Raw genomic sequence first — 17,101 nt, 5'->3', positions numbered from 1 at the left:
TGGCGTTTGTCCATTTCTTCGGTGTAAACACGCCCTTCATGGCCAACATCAAGATGTCATGTGAATGCACTGTGTGCCCAGCATGGACACAGTCATCTTTCACAGGTGAGTGTGATCCAGCTGTGGGACACCTCACTGGTAACCCCAGCATGTACGTATGCTTTCTTCTATTTGTAAGATCCTTGGATTTACTACCTCAGTGTAATGCCACAGTTTCAGTGAATTGTAATCTCCATTCCTAGTACATTCACATGAGAGGCAAGAGAACACAATTGCAAAATCGATTGTAGGAGAAAATACTGTGTACTTAGAATTCCAATACATTACTGGTAGGAGTATAAATTGTTCCATTCAATTTGGGGAGTAGATCAGATTCACCTGGTCAAAGGAAGAGACACAGCTCTGTCCCACAACTCTATGCCCTAGAGGAAACCGTGTGCATATGCATGCTGATATATGCATGAGAATATTGACAAGGGTGTCATTTAGTGTAGATAAAACCATACAAACAAATCAACAGTTTCAAACACCACATTAAATAAATGAAAGAAAACATCAAGAAGCCTGTATGTAGGATTATTCCATCACATACTTAATGTCAAGAAGAGACCACAGTTATTATTTAAGCAGGCATGACTAACTTCAGCCCTATAAAGAATGGAAGGAAAAGCTTCCTATGCAACCCATTATGGTGGTAACCATATAAATGCCTGAGCTTCATATAGGTCTGTCCTTAAGATTCTGCCTGTTCCACCTCACTACCTCCCCCTCTGACCTATCCAAGCACTTTCCTGAGCAGCTGGCTCAGCTGGACCATCACTCCCAGCTGATTTGTGGACTGTCTTTCCCTCAGTCTCAGTAATTTTAGGGTAGGCAGCTGTGTTCAGGGATGCTGGCATATGGGGACAGGGTCTCTGCACTCCATTCCCAGCAGAAACTTACTGGAGGCTTGACCTTGAAAACAGAGGCAGATTCCCTCAGCCTTAGTGTTGTCATGAAAAGTGGAAATGATATTTTGGTGGTGGAGAGTTTCTGACACAAGGAAATCTCCGATGACAGGCTTTTGAAATAATTTATGCTCCACAGACAGTAGTCCTTCCTTTATTGACCTTCCTTGTGGAGAAGAGAAAAAAATTAGGGCCCCTTGAAGAGAGGCTCCCATTCCTTCCTGGGCTTTCCTTGCAGCAGGGTCCCAGATGTGCTGGTCCCTTTCTATGGCAGTTATCATGTGACCCTCCACACCTATGGAAAGAGGGATGCTCTGAGCTCCAGAATAACCAGGTTCTCTGAGGTCCCAGAACAAGACAGTAGACCCCAATCAATAACTGTGGGCATTGTAAATGCCGTGAACAAAACAGCTCTGGGAGACTGTAGAGTCCACTTAGGAAGTTTTAGTGACACAGCAGAACAGAAAGACTGAGAATAGTCTTATAAGAAAGGAAGGACAATATCGTCATCAAATTTAGTTGCTTTGATTCAGTGAGCCACAATAGTTGGAAACAAGGATTATCAGAAAATTTTGGGATGATATCTATGTTTCTGAAAAAGGAAGAGTTCAGCAGGCTGATGAACAATATCTAAGTTGTCCAGCTACAGAAACAGCAAGATACCAGATTATTTTTCAGACTTTTTTTGTGATATTTTAAAGATTCAATAAAAGCTGTACTGATGAGAGGAAAAAAAGAAAATAATTTCATTTACAATGACATAAAAATAATAAAATAGTTGGGAATAAATTTAACCCAAAAGGTGAAAGAGCTGCACTCTGGAAACTGTGAGACTTTGATGAAAAAAAATGAAGATGAAAACACATGGAAAGATATCCCATGTTCATGGACTGGAAGAATATTATTGTTCAGATGCCTATATATCACCCATATTACCCAGATGTCCATGTTAGCCAGATGTCTATAATAATGAGAATGGATAAATACATGTTGATATATTTATGCAAGAAATCTTATATTGCAATCCAATGAAATAGAGCTAAAAAAAATCATTATGTGTATATCATAGCAATATAAACTGAAGTACAAAAAAGATAGATGCGATGCTGGTAATTTAAAAAATTTGAAAGAATTATGTATTTGGGTGCATATAGGTATGTATGTGTGTGAAAATATATATGTTTACATTTATTACAATTACATATTTTACAAAGAGAGATAAGTGCCTTAAAACCATATTCAAAATTACATATTTTACAAGGAGAGGTAAGTGCCTTAAAACTGTATTTCCAACAAATATCAAGATATGAAGTTAAAGGAGGATAGGGGATAAGGGAAAATATGTAGATGGATTAGGTTATGTGGTCATTGCAACCTTCTTGTTTTAAGTTGGAGAGTGTTGCTGTTTTGGGTTTTTGATCATAAAATGTTTTAGGGTGAGTTTTTTGACACTCTTAATTGGCTATTAGAAAGTGAATTTCCTATAGCATCATGTTAATGGATATTTATATATTTATATAAAATTTACAGAGAGATACAGATAGATGAATCTCTGAGTTTGGATTTCTGGGTCATAAGATGAATTTCAGATAAAACCATAAGATCCAGAATTTACATGCATTATTCTTTGCTAATAAAGTGAAACTCTATGACTCTAAATAACTGCATATTCCTTCTACAGGGAAATTAAATAATTTTTGACAAGTATTAGCTCAATACTAAAACTATCAGTTTAGAACATCGTTTTGATTTATACAGTGTAATTCTTTTTTTAATTTTTTTTTATTTTAATGTTTATTTATTTTTGGGACAGAGTGAGAGACAGAGTGCAAGCAGGGGAGGGACAGACAGAGGGAGACACAGAATCTGAAGCAGGTTCCAGGCTCTGAGCTGTCAGCACAGAGCCTGACGCGGAGCTAGAGCTCACGAACCGTGAGATCATGAGCCAAAGTCGGACACTTAACCGACTGAGCCACCCAGGGGCCCTAATTCTTTTTATGATACTATCTACTACAAATGTTGCACATTACATATGAAGGTTTTGCAGCTTAGATTTTTTTTAAAAAACTGTCATTTCATCATTCTGAGTATGAGGGATTGTGTCTGTGTTTCAAGTCTGACCACAGTAAATGATGCGACACAACAGCTCTGAACAATTTCCAGGAAGCCTGGCTTTATCCTAAGCTAACCACCCCACCCCCTCCCACCCACCCACCCACCCCCCGCCCTGCACCACCCATAGGCAAAGCAAAAAGAGCCTGTATGCATCACCTTTCCTTATTGCAGTCAACTTATAAACATGAGCTGGGCCCCATTTCATGGCATCCTGTGTACTTCTCAACTTTGCTGGGTCACCGCTCAGCAGAAGCAGCGCCATACCACCCATAGTCATCAGCCTGGCATGTCTTGGTGAGTCCTGGAAGGGGAGGAAGGGAGGGGACGCTATGGTGGAACTATTGGCCTGGAAGGCTGGGCATCCCCACAGCAGACTGCTCCCTTGGAGGCAAGGTGGACCTTGATGGTAAGGCTCAGGCCAGGCAGGGGAAAGAGTGGGAGGCCAAGTCTTCTATGGAGATGGACCACCTATCATGAGTCTTTCTTTCCAGAGTTCTTCATCCAAAGGATCTGGGCACAAGTGGGTGAGTCTTTTCCTCCAAAACTTGGGTTGCCATGCACTCAGGATAAGAGTATCCCTATAACAGGAGGGCAGATGGCACAGGAGGCTGGGTGATGGGTTGACTGCAGGAGGCCTTATGGAAGAATCTCTTGTGAAATAGAAAGTGGGGGCCCAGGGAAACCTTAGTCTTAGTTCTGGTCCAGAGACCCTTCCTAGACTCTCTTCCTTGGCTGAGCCATGCTCTAAAGCCATCTGGAAGACATTGCTGCTCAGAGCTGAGATGTCTGGGAGAAGCCATCTGTAGAGCAGGGGATGCAAAAGGTGACAGGAACAACAGAATGAGGACAAGACAGCCACTAAAGCTCCTCAGCACGCCCATGAGAGTAGGAGCCCCATGCTGCTGCTGACATTATTCCATGGCAGAGGTACAAAATCCACATGCCAGAACCCCTGGAATTCCAGCATGTTCTTACATGGCTCTGTCGTGTAACATGCCTCATGTGTTCATTGACGTGGCATTCACATAGGTCATTACTCTCCTCTTCAGTGTCTACTTTGTCTTCTTTTATGTAACAAACTTCACACTATCAACACCTACTAAGAGCCCACTATTCAGTGCTCACTCAGAATTCTCGGTCAACAGGTTACTTGTAAGAGATGCCGTGTCTCTGTGGTGTGGGGTCTTTTTGTGGCATGGGCACCCTTGGATTGGAAAGGAGCCTTAGAGACATGGAAGGAGGGGGAGCCTCTGAGCTTAGGGAGAGGAGACCAATGCTGTGCTTCCTTCTCCCCCAGGTGGTCCTCCTGTGCTGTGCTCCTCTCTGTCTGCCTGGCCAAGCCCAGTGGTTCCTCAAGGACAATGTGTGACTCTTCCGTGTCACTCTCATTGCAGGTTTGGCATGTTCAGACTGTACAAGGTCACTGGTGCCCTCATTCCTGAACTCCACAGCATAATGTTGCAGGACAGCTTCCTCACTGGCCCTGTAACCCCAGCACATGCAGGAACTTACAGATGTCGTGGATCCTACCTTGGCTCCTCCTCTGTGTGGTCACCACCCAGTGACCCCCTGTTGATTGTGGTCACAGGTCAGAGAGTGCTTCTCTGGAGGAACTATTTCCTGACCTGATCTTCCTAATCTCAGAGTTTCCTGGTGGGAGTGTCAGTCAGGTCCAATTATAACAATAGGGGCTGCTCCAAGGGCATTTAATGTATGTGGGCAGAATAATGGCCCCCAATGATGTCTACACCATAATACTCCAAATCTATGAATAGTTCAAGGCCAATTAAGGTTGAATATGGAATGAAGGTCATTAAGCAGATGACCTGGAGATGGAGAGATTATCCTGGATTATCCAGGCGGACTTACTGTAATTATAAGGGTAGAAGGAAGCAGGAGAATGAGCTTCAGAGTCACGCAGCATGAAAAGACTCCACCAGCCATTGCTAGCTCTGACGTTGGAGGAAGGGGTCATAAGACAAAGAATACAGGCAGCTCCTAGGAGCTGGAAAAGACACAGGAGCAGATTCTCTCCTTGAGCCTTCAGAAGGAAACAGTCCTGTCCACGCTGTCCTTGATCCCAGCCCATAAGACCCATGTTGGACTTCTGACATCCAGAACTATAAGACAACAGATTGGTGCTCTTTTGAGCCATTATGTTTGTAGCAATTTATTACAGCAACAACAGGTAACCAATAAAGATACCTAGGTGAGGAACAAATTAGGAAGCCAAACAGGGAAAGTGAAGCTACTCCCAGCGATAGGTAAGGGCAGGATGTTGATGCCACCACTAGACTGCAGTGACATAATGGGGGGAGTGTTCCCAAAGCCAGACTCAGGGGTGCCCTGTGGAAGCTGGGGCCTTGGAGAAGTCACAGACATGGCAGAAGATGTGCCCATCCCCACTAGGCACACGCTTGGTAGGCACTGGGAGTTACTGTGGTACCTGCTTTACTGCTTAATTCCTGTCCCCTACCAGGGATTCCAACTCGTCAAACAGAGCAGGAACTGGTCTGATAAAAGAGCCTGGAAATGCGGCCTGCAGTGTCATTCTCCCACCCCCATCATACAAAGCAGAAAAGGGGTCTGTGGGACACAGGGGCAACAGTTAATGTGTCAAGGATGAGAACAGTGGTAATGGAATCTGGTGCTGTTTCTTCTGATGGAGAAACAGAGCAAAGGAGGGGCAGAGACAGAGGGGGACATGCAGACAGAAAAAGACACAGAGACACAAAGAAGGAGGCAAAAGACAGACACAGGGGCACCCTCACTCATTTAGGGTCCCAGGGAATGGGGTGAGGCAGGGTCGCTCTTTGTAAACTTACAATGTCCATGTTCTTAGGGGTCTACAGAAAACCTTCCCTCTCAGCTCAGCCAGGTCCCCTGGTGAAATCAGAAGGGAACATGACCTTGCATTGTCGCTCAGAGATCCAGTTTGAAAGCTTCGTTCTTCACAGTGAGGAGCTATCCAAGGCCCCTTGGCACCTTCCTGGGCAGCCCCATCGTGAGGGTTCCCATGCTAACTTCATCATGGGTCCTGTGACAGCTGCCCATGCAGGGACCTACAGGTGCTTCGGTTTTCTGAATCACTCCTTCTATGAGTGGTCTACCCCCAGCGACCTCCTGGACATCATGATCACAGGTGAGAATGTCCTGCTCCCATCCTCTTTGGGATACAGACAGGGTGTTCTAAGACTTGGAAGCCCCGGGTGGTGATGAGGGACACGCACATGGGTTTTTATGCAGAGAGATAGCCTTGGCAAGAGCTACACCTAGAGAGACAATGACAGAAGGGTGACAGTACAAACCATTAGTTATAACATAAAGGACAGATAAGGGGCAGAAATAGGGAGTCAGTAGTGGAGACAAAGAGTGAAGGAAGGGACACAGATGGGTACATTCACATCAGAGACAGGTGCCCTTCCACTCTGACTTTGTTCAGAAACCTGGGACAGTTTAGAACGTGGTTTCCAGTTAATCTCCACACCCTCTTCTCTACCAGGAGAACCTAAAGACACACCACGTATATGACCAAGTTTTGAGGCCAGGTTGGCCTTTCTCAGGCTGATTCCCCATGGGCCCTGGGTCCTCTCCTCATGTGGCACCCACAGGTGTGGTATTCCCTCCTACATGACTTCATCCCATGTAGTTGAACCACAATGTGACCCTGGATACTATGGTCCCAGGTGGAGGAGACAGTCACTAGCTCCTATATGTGGTATGTTTTATGGGTTCCCAAAGCTGTTTCTTGGGCCAATGTTCAAGGTTGCTTGAGATGCTACAGGATTACTGAGGTCAAAGCCCACAGAAAGATGCAATCAGAGAGAAAGCAGAGTCAATGTACATCAATGGCCATATAAAGTCTTTCATGTAAAGAGACACAGAAATGCAATGTGTACATGTGCACACACACACACACAGACAGACAGAATGGAGGGGAGACAGAGACAGACAGACAGATTGATAGACACTGGTTCAGTGACACATAAAACAGAAGAAAGAAAAAGGGATAGAGAAGTAGACATAAAGATGGAGGGGACAGATAAAAGCCCTAAAAGACAGAGACCTGAGCGGGAGCACAAAGATAGAGAAAGACGATAATGTGGGGTAGATAACAGAGATCCCAAAAGAGAACTAGGGATATAGAAGCATAGAAAGTCACCAAGACGGTGGTAATAGAGACAGGTAGATAGATGATAGATAGATAGATAGATAGATAGATAGATGATAGAAAGATAGATAGATAGATAGATAGATGATAGATAATAGATAATAAACAGATGGTAGATAGAAGATAGGTAGATAGATAGATAGATAGATAGATAATGCAGAAAGAGACAAGATGAAATAAGAGACTCATGAAAGAAAAAGACAGATCAAACCGACAGATCCCACAGAGGCAGAGAGAGTAAACCAACACAAAAAGGGGAAAGATGGAGGAAGGCAAGAACAGAAAATAGAGAGATGGACACGAGGGGACAAAGTGGACATTAGGCTCTGGGAACAGGGAAAGAGAATTCTCAGTCCAGGTGTGAAGTACACTGTGAGCAAGGGAAAGCCTCTCTAACTGAACTGCCTCCATTTCCTCCACGTCTACATAAGAAACTTTCTCTCTGGGCCCAGCTGGGTGCCGTGCTGAGTTCAGGAGAGAACATGACCCTGTCCTGCTGCTCAGAGAGCAACTTGGACGTGTACCATCTACCCAGGGACGGGCAGCTCCGTGGGCACCAGCTGGCTGAGGGGCAGAGGCACGATGGTGCATCCTGGGCCCACTTCCTTCTGGGTCCCACAAAACCAGCCCTGGGTGGGACCTACATATGCCATGGCTCTTTCAACTCCTCTCCCTGTGAATGGTCAGGCCCAAGTGACCCACTGTACTTTTCTGTCACAGGTGAGGAAGCACACAACCTGCTCTGTGCCCAGTGATTCAGGATATATCTGAAGGCTATATGTGAAGGGTGTCCTACTGATAATGGGAGGATGCTTAGGAGTTCTGGAGAGAGAGAAACATAGATAAAGAAACAGGGAAGGAGAGACTGAGGACTCACCTCCAGCCTCCTCCTGTGCATCTTGCACAGAGACCCACACTGGGGGGTCTGTGTACAGAGGAAGATGGAAAGGGGTCAAGGCGGGCCCAGGAGGGGGAGAAAAGGGGCTCAGTTTGAGGATATCATAGCTTGCATTGGCCCCTCACCACTACTCATTTCCCAGGAGCCCCTCCTGACCTCCCACCCACAGAGAGATCTCCAAGGTGGTACAGGTGCCTTTGCCTTTGGGGAAAGATCAAGAAACCTCCTCTTAAGTAGAGGCCCCTTTCATCCCCAACCTCTCCTGTTTTCTCTCTGCATCTTGAAGTCTCAGGGATTCAGTCCCCAGGGATTATGGGGAGGGGTCCCAAGAGCTCCCAGGAACTCAGCGTTAGATGGCAATGAGCTTCCGTGGGTAGAATATGGGCAACTCCACATCCCCACCTCTCTCCTGACTTGTCTTCTAGGAAACCTGTCAAGTAGTTGCCTTCCATACAGAGAACCAAACTCCAAAACTGGTAAGTGAAGGATCTCTTTTATCCTTGTTTGTAGACAAAGAGAAGCCTTGGGTTTGAGTGTTGGCTCAGCCACCTTCCAGCTCTGTGATCTTGGGCTCATTACCATGCCTTTCTGATCCCCAGACTCTACAATGGCAGAAGGGGTTGGGGTCAGCATGAGGCCAGTGAGGACTCTTAAACTCTAATTTTCTGCAGCAGAGACCTCCTCCAAAAGAAGAGAGTGAAAATAAACCTGATCCGCTTGCCAGGAATAACGCCATACCTGCTCTTTCCCCATTCCTAAGTAGAGATGAGAATCTGTTGCGACCGGCGCAACAAACACCGAGATCAGGGTCCTGAGGGTAGAAGAATGTAAGAAAAAAAGAGAGAAGAGAAAGTTTGGGAACAAGAGGATCCCCTGGGCTGATGGCCCAAGTGACGGCTTTATTGTTGCTATACATAATCTTTTATAATATAAGACTTATGGATCAGGTCATTCTAAGAATAATCAGGTTTCACATAATCGCTGCCAACCAAAACATTTAGTTCTGTGTTTCTTGTGAATTTTCTAGACGGGTCACAACAAGACCTTGTTGATAAGATTGCTAGCAAAACACAATTCCCATGTTTGTTTCTATCTGACTCGGGGTAGAAAAAGGGAGGTAGCATTACTGCCCACACCTGCAGACCACAGGCTTCAGGAATTAACTTTCTCAGCCTTGACAAGGCTTTCGTATGCCCTTGAAAGTGGGGGAATGGGAGGGGGAACCACCGGGTTGGCTGAGTCAACAAGGAACCGTTGCTCGACCCAGTCTCAGCCTGGCACTGGGGCCCGGCCTCCCACATGAATGGCAGGGGGAACCACCGGGTTGGCTGAGTCGACAGGGAGCCTTTGCTCGACCCGGTCTCAGCCTGGCACTGGGGCCCGGCCCCCCACAAGAATCATGGGATCTTGGAGGAGAGAAAGGAAGAGTACAGCTGGTGGGGGTAGGTAGTGCTTAGAGAAGTTCCATTTGCCAAGAAATGAGCTCCTGTCTGTCAGGATGCAACACGGATATGCTTAGTAGAGTGAGGGAGAACTCAGAACCCAGTCTCTCACCCATACATGTGATTCCTTCATTTATTTGTTCATGCACTGTTCCAGTGCACATGTATGTCCATGTGCTGGATATGCCATAGGTAGTCATTTCTTATTGGTGCTATAACAAATTTCCACAAGCTCAGTACATTAAAACAACACAGTTTTTTTGTTTTTTTTTTTTTTTAGAAAGAGAGAGAGAGGGAGAGAGAGAGAGTGAGTGAGCACGAACAGGGGAGGGGCAGAGAGAGGGACACAGAGGGACCAAAGCGGGCTCTGCACTGAAAGCAGAGAGACCAATGTGGGGCTTGAACTCACAAACCGTGAGATCATGACCTGAGCCCAAATCAAGAGTTGGACGCTTAACCAACTGAGCCACCCATGCGCCCCAAAACAACACAGTTGATAAAATGATCTCATAGTTCTATAGTTCATAGTTCTGAAATGGGTCTCATGAGGCTGAAACCAAGATGGCAGCAGGCTGTGTGCCTTCTGGAGGCTCTGGGGGACAATCCATTTCCTTGCCTTTCCAGCTTTTAGAGCCTGCCCGTGTTCCTCTGCTCATGGTCCCTTTCCTCCATCTTCAAAGCCAACAATGATTGGTCAAGTCTAACTCACATTGAACCACTTAGACCCCCCCCCGCTTCCTTCATCACATCTCCTTCTCTATTAAGGACTCTTGTGATTACATTGGGGCCATCCAGATAATCTGGGATAACCTCTCAATTTTAAAGCCAGTGGATTAGCAACCTTAATTACATCTGCAACCATAGTTCCTCCTTGTCATGTAACATGACATAATTGCAAGTTATGGGAATTAGCACATGGAACTTTTGAGGGATGCATTCTTCTGCCTACTACCAATAGTAAACAGGATACCTTGGGAATGCATCTTGGGAAGCTGGTATTGCAGCTTAAGTGGAAGGGCAGAAAATGAGAACATGAATGGATGAATGATCAGTTGTGAGGAAACTATACATGAAAATTTAAATAAAGTGATAGATAGTGCTTTGTGGATGGTTTAGAGTGAGTGGCAGAGATTCTCTCAATTTTGGGCAGTATTAGGTCATGACCTTAATGACAAGAAGTGTTTAATTCTTTGAAGATTGTTGGAAAGATATCCCAGAGCTATCACCCAAGAAGACACTAAGGTGAGAATAATCTTATGCTCAAGGAAGAGTCTAAATGCTGCAGGGGAGGTGGAGAGAATGACAAGATCAATGGAAGGAGACAGAGAGGAACCAGATTGTATAAAGGAGCTGAGTAAGAACAAGGAATGTGTGCTACATGTTCAGTCCCATTGCAAATCGTCTAAGCATCTACTGGGAATCCATATATGATTAATAGTGACTTATATGAAAATGGGTTGTAAGGCGTATAACTGGGAGCCGAGAGACCACAGAAAATGCAATTGCCACCCTCCTGGTGAAATGTGGTGCCAAGTTAGACACCAAATGAATGAAGTAGATAAATACAAGACATGTTCTTGAGGTAGAACCATTTGGAGGAGGTTCTGTTGGATCTGGTTTTTCCTAGTTGCTTGCTCTTGGACTCATTCATTCCTTTGTGCAATTAATTTTCACTGCAACTAAACCTATACTAGTCAGGAGAGAGGAATCATGCGGAGGGAAGTGTGTACAAATGAGGATGCTTAGTGTAACAGTATAGTATACCAGAAAGACAAAGGCACTTGGCTTCAAATAGTCATTTTTCTACTTCTGTATGATAAGCTCATTTATCTTCTATTTTATCCACAATAAAATGAGGTTAAATCTCCCCGTTTTAGGTTCTCTATGTGGATGAGGTCAGGACAAAAACGTGAAAGCATTTCACATGCTTCTGCAACAGAGAAAGTGGTGTATACATGATGTAAATTGCCCCACTCCATTCCGCTCACCTCAAACCTCTACCTCACCCCTGCTTCCAGTCATCTGTGAACATATGATAGATCCCTTGGAAGTGAATACCAATACCCTTTTGAGTCAGTTCAAATCTTAGAGACAGGAACAAGCACTATTTAATTTAGAGTGCTTAATTAAGAGTCAACTTTCCTCTTAATTCCCAAAAGGACTGGTTTTGTTGGGACAGTGAATGGACAACAACAAAATATGTTCAGGAATAGCTGGTAGAGAGGATCAGACGAGCAGTAACCTAATATATGACTCATGAGACTACGCAAAGCAAACACATCGCACTGTGCAGCCCTTGCTCACCCATTTTGTTATCATTTCCTGCCTGTACAACATAAAATAACTCTACTTACTTTGACTTTGGTTTCAACTTTTTCTTTTGTTAAAGAATTTAGTCTTTCTTTTGTTAAAGAACGTTGTTCGATTCAGGGTTTTTTTTTTTTTTTTTGAGAACTTTTTTGAGGTAGAGATACTGTAGGTATTTTTCCAACAATCAATAAATGGGAGGCAATCAATAAAGGAGAGCTACTGTGATTTTCTCCTTAGATTCACATCTTCCTGCAGGTAACCCCAGACACTTACATGTTCTGGCTGGGCCCTTTAGTGGCCATCGTCTTCCTCACCATCCTTCTTTTTTTCCTCACTCATCGCTGGTGCCATGCCACAAAGAGTGAGTCTTGGGAAGAAGAGGCCAGTTTCCATCTAAGCAGAGCAGGGAGCTAGGATGAGAGTGCTCAGGTGTGAGTTCTCTGTTTGCAGGCTGATGTCTGGTTCAAGGCAGGAGCCACAGAGGTCAGGTTTTCTAGAGAGAACACCAGTGCCCTCCATCCTTATCAATGGAATGGAAATAGGGAGATATTAATGGGATGGGTCTGTGAACCTTTCAAGAGGTAGAATTTCTTTTTTTTTTTTAATGTTTATTGATCTTTGAGAGACAGAAGAGAGAGAGAGAGAGCATGAGCGGGGGAGGGGCAGAGACAGAGGGAGACATAGAATCTGAAGCAGGCTCCAGGCTCTGAGCTGTCAGCACAGAGCCCGATGCTGGGTTCAAAGTCACGAAATGTGAGACCATGACCTGAGCTGAAGTTGGATGCTCAACTGACTGAGCCACCCAGGCGCCCCTAGAGAGGTAGAATTTCTGACTCTACTTTTTGGTAGTAATTCCAGGCAATACTGCACCTCTCTGGTTCCATCCATGTTGCTGCAAATGGCATGATTTCATTCTTTCTCATTGCCAGGTAGTATTCCATTGTGTATGCTGAGTGAAATAAGTCAGTCAGAGAAGGACAGATATCATATGTTTTCACTCATATGTGGATCTTGAGAAACTTAACAGAAGTCCATGGGGGAAGGGAAGGGGAAAAAATAGTTTCAGAGAGAGAGGGAAGCAAACCACAAGAGACTCTTAAATACAGAGAACAAACTGAGGGTGGATGGGGGAGTGGAGGAGAGGAGAAAGTGGGTGATGGGCATTGAGGACGGCATTTGTTGGGATGAACACTGGGTATTTTTTGTAAGCCAATTTGACAATAAATTATATTTAAAAAAATACTGCACCTCTGTGCATGGGTATCTGTATCTATTAAATGAGGACCCAGAAATGCCCTTCCACGTGTTTTTGATGACTTCTATTCCCTACAGATGCTGCTATAATGAACAGAGAGCCTGAGGTGGACAGAATGGTGAGTAGGGAGGTAGGTCCTCCTCAGCTCACCCTCTTCAGTGCAGTCTCACTTCCTCCTACTGCCCACAAATGTGTGCACACCGTCCTTCCCATTTCCCATTATGCAGGATCCTCCAGCAGAAGACGCACAGGAGGTGACATACACAGAGTTGGGTCATTGCATTTTCACACAGCAAAAAACCACCCCCACCTCCCAGGGGCCCAAGGAACACTCGAGTGATGCCAGTGTATACATGGAATTTGTAAGGCCAATCAAGGCTTGAATCCTATGCATGAGCACACCCAGAAAGACCCTGAGGAGGCTTTAGACCCATGGACGCCATAGCTCTTTCTGAAACCTCACTTGACAACTCTGTCCTAACAACAAATTATGTCTTCAGATTCATCTCACCCTAAGAAGAGATAAAAACCTCAGGACCCCCTAGAAAACATTCGTAGGATCGTTGTCCTTGTTATTCTCATCTCTACCATCTATTCCCTAAGTTTTCTGCCCTGCTCTGTGCTATGGTTGTGCTATGGTAAAGGGTAGGAGCTGATCCCTATTGATTTTGACTTTGGCTTCCTTGCTGTCTGGCTCCATTGGACCCTGTCAATAGAGACCTCCCTGTAATTATGCTGAGTCAATTTCTTACTTAGTGCTATCTTTAACTGCTACCATTTATATAACTCCACCTTAAAGTGAATTATCTACATACTGCCAAAATCAAGAATTATGATATTAAGAATTCTCCAAGACCATTTGCCTGTGACAGGACCAAATATCTTACCCATGAATTAAGACACGATGTATAGTGTGAAGTAATGTGTCCCCAGGCTAAGATTGTAAATAATTTTGTTCTTCATTGTTTACAGGGTAAACAACTGTATTGCTCTCACAGGCTAAAATGTGAAACACACTAGGGGGTCAGAGATGTGTTGTTGTTTTTTTTAATGTTGATGGTCTTTTCTCATTACAGAAAAGACATTCATTCTTTCTATAAAAGTTGGAAAATAGATACAGAAAAAAGAAAAATCACCAATAAATTTATCATCAGATAATCATTTTAAACACTTGTTGCTTTAATTTTGGCTTAAAGTACTCATGTGTGTGGTTCGACAGAATTTTACGCATTTGCACCTTTGTAACCACCACCTATGCCAAAATGTAGAATATTCTTAACACCCCAGAAAACTTTCTTGGCCCTTTTTGTGGGTAAGTTCTGACTTCCGTTACTATGCTACTATAAACAAATAAACAAAGCTACCATCTATCTACTATTAATCATCTTTCTTCCTGGCTATTACTGAATTTCACCTACATGGAACCATATACTATGTATTTTTGTGACTGGCACCTTTTGTTCAACATTATATGTTTGATATTTCATCACATCTTTGCATGTGAAAAATTATTTTCCATCCTGTGTAAGAATCCATTGTGTGACTATGTCACAATTATGTATCTAGTTGTGGTGAGTGTCCCAAACTCTGATGCCTTAATTTCTTGCACTCTTATGTCCTTCCAGAACCATCCAGATAGATCTACCCAATCTTACTGGAATCCAGGAAGCCATGCTGGGGCAGGTCCAGGCATCCTCAAGTGAGAGATATTGGAAGCTCTGGTGGCCAGAGAGCACCTGGCTGGTGTCCCCAGCATGGAGTCTGGCTCTTGCCCATCACCTTTGCAGCTAACTCCTTCAGGGCACATAGGGAGTACCACGCACCCCATGTCTCAATTTAGTATAGACGATTGCCCCCAAGGCTCAATCAAGGAAATCCAGTAGCAGGATGTGGATCTATCAGGATAATTCTGGAAAAAACAAAATAGTGCAAGAAATTAAGACATCAGAGTTTGGGAGACTCAGCAATATTTTGGATGCAGAACTAGCATCAAAGTTAACCTTGTTAGAGGGGCGCCTGGGTGGCGCAGTCGGTTAAGCGTCCGACTTCAGCCAGGTCACGATCTCGCGGTCCGTGGGTTCGAGCCCCGCGTCGGGCTCTGGGCTGATGGCTCGGAGCCTGGAGCCTGTTTCCGATTCTGTGTCTCCCTCTCTCTCTGCCCCTCGCCCGTTCATGCTCTGTCTCTCTCTGTCCCAAAAATGAATAAACGTTAAAATACAAGTATGTTTATCACCTTCATAGAACCCATCAGGGGTCTAACTTCAGATAAACCTACTGACATGGCCATGGCCATGGCTCCCTAGCTGTGCTGGGCTGCTTCTGCTCCCCCAAGCCCATTTTTCATTCTCCCACCGAGTCTCTGCTCCTCAGTCACTCTGACTTTGTTTTCATGTGTCCCATACTTATTTGTACTTTATTATCCAGGACCTTCTCCTGTTGTTCCTGTGATCCACAATGCTCCTAACCTGTCTGTCCACATCGCCTAGGCTACTCATCCTCATGTATCAGCTGAACCCTCACATCTGTTATCAGATTTCCAAGATCTGTGTCTCTGTACTGCAGACTGTGTGTCATGACCTGTGATTATATACTTGCCTATTTTTTTAATGTTTATTTTTGAGAGAGAAACAGAGCACAATGGGAGAGGAGCAGAGAGACAGGGAGACACAGAAACCGAAGCCTCCAGGCTCTGGGCTGTCAGCACAGAGCCCGACGCAGGGCTTGAACTCACAGACTGCAAGATCGTGACCTGAGCTGAAGTCGGACGCTCAACCAACTGAACCACCCAAGTGCCCCTACACTTGTCTATTTTTAAAAGTAGCTGACACTTCCCATATTATCATTCTCCTAAAGGTCTTAACCAGGTTGTTTAGGTCAGGGTTTCCCAACCTCAGTCCTATTGACAGTTGGGAGCAGGTGTTGTTTGGAGGGAAGTCCTGTGCATTGTAAGATCCCTGGCCTTTACCCAGAAGATGCCAACAGTGCCTTCTGCCCCCATGTGACAACCAAAAATGTCCCTAGGCATTACCGAATTGTCCCCTGGGAGGCAAAATTGCCTCCTGTTGCGAACCACTGGTTTAGGTCATTATATTAAATAAACATTGTATCTGCATTAATGGAGATATCCATGATCTCTTCATCTGTTTTGGAAGAACAAAAGCATGGAGGTATTGGTGAGTGAATACTATTAAATAAAAGGAAGTCCTGCAATTTTTGGTAAATACAGTCAACACCTTCCACAGCCACCTGTAGCAAGTTGGTCTTCCTTCACAGCAATCCTCATGAGAATGGCAAATTCCCTTTCTACCCCCCCCCTCTCGCCCCTCCTCACAGAGCTGCAGTTGAGCACACCACTATCAGGTCTAAAAGAGATGATACATCTTGATAAAGGAACCAGCAGGCTTGGAGTTGTTCATGAGGGTTGCCATGGCAACGGAACACCAAACAGACTTTGTGGCAGACTAGTGGTTGCTAAGGGCTGTGGGAAGGTAGAGTGGGGAGTGACCTCTTGGTGTATACAGAGTCTCCTTCGGGTTGATAAAAATGCAAGAAGATAGAGGTGATGATTGGACAACACTGTGAATGCGCCAAATGCCACCGAATCATACACTTTAAAAATGGTTAATTGTATGTTATGTGAACTTCACCTCAAAAAGAAAATGAACATATGAAAAGGAAGGGGTTCAGTTCCTCAAAAGGCTAAACATAGAATTATCATGTGATCTAGCAATTCCACTCCTACATATACAACCAAAGGAATTGAAAACAGGAACTTGAACAGAGATTTGTACACCAATGGTCACAGCAGCATTATTCACAATAGCAAAAGATAGAAACAATCCAAATATTCATTGGTATGAGTGGATAATCAAAATGTGGTCTACACATACAAGGGAATGTGACTTAGCCATCAAAAAGAAGGGTATTCTGACACGTGGTACACATGCATGAACCTCGAAGATA

The 17,101-nt window shown here is 44.5% G+C and overlaps 1 protein-coding gene across 1 annotated transcript; it reads left to right on the top strand.

Annotated features, from left to right (window-relative positions):
- Window positions 1-4: 4 nt before the first annotated feature.
- LOC121023526 (killer cell immunoglobulin-like receptor 3DL3) lies at window positions 5-15,127 on the top strand. The gene is given in 11 exon segments (XM_040465486.1): window positions 5-105; window positions 3,234-3,356; window positions 3,554-3,586; window positions 4,360-4,650; window positions 5,905-6,204; window positions 7,654-7,953; window positions 8,557-8,607; window positions 12,139-12,167; window positions 12,169-12,244; window positions 13,216-13,268; window positions 13,366-15,127. Coding segments are annotated over 10 exon segments (1,380 nt in total). The 5' UTR covers window positions 5-105; window positions 3,234-3,265; the 3' UTR covers window positions 13,522-15,127.
- The last annotated feature ends 1,974 nt before the right edge of the window (window positions 15,128-17,101 follow it).

Source organism: Herpailurus yagouaroundi, unplaced genomic scaffold (assembly GCF_014898765.1).
Source record: "Herpailurus yagouaroundi ecotype Mexico unplaced genomic scaffold, PumYag 557, whole genome shotgun sequence".
NCBI classification, from domain to species: Eukaryota; Metazoa; Chordata; class Mammalia; order Carnivora; family Felidae; genus Herpailurus; species Herpailurus yagouaroundi.
The sequence above is the reverse complement of the archived record's forward strand: the minus strand, read 5'-3'. Positions and strand labels throughout refer to the sequence as shown.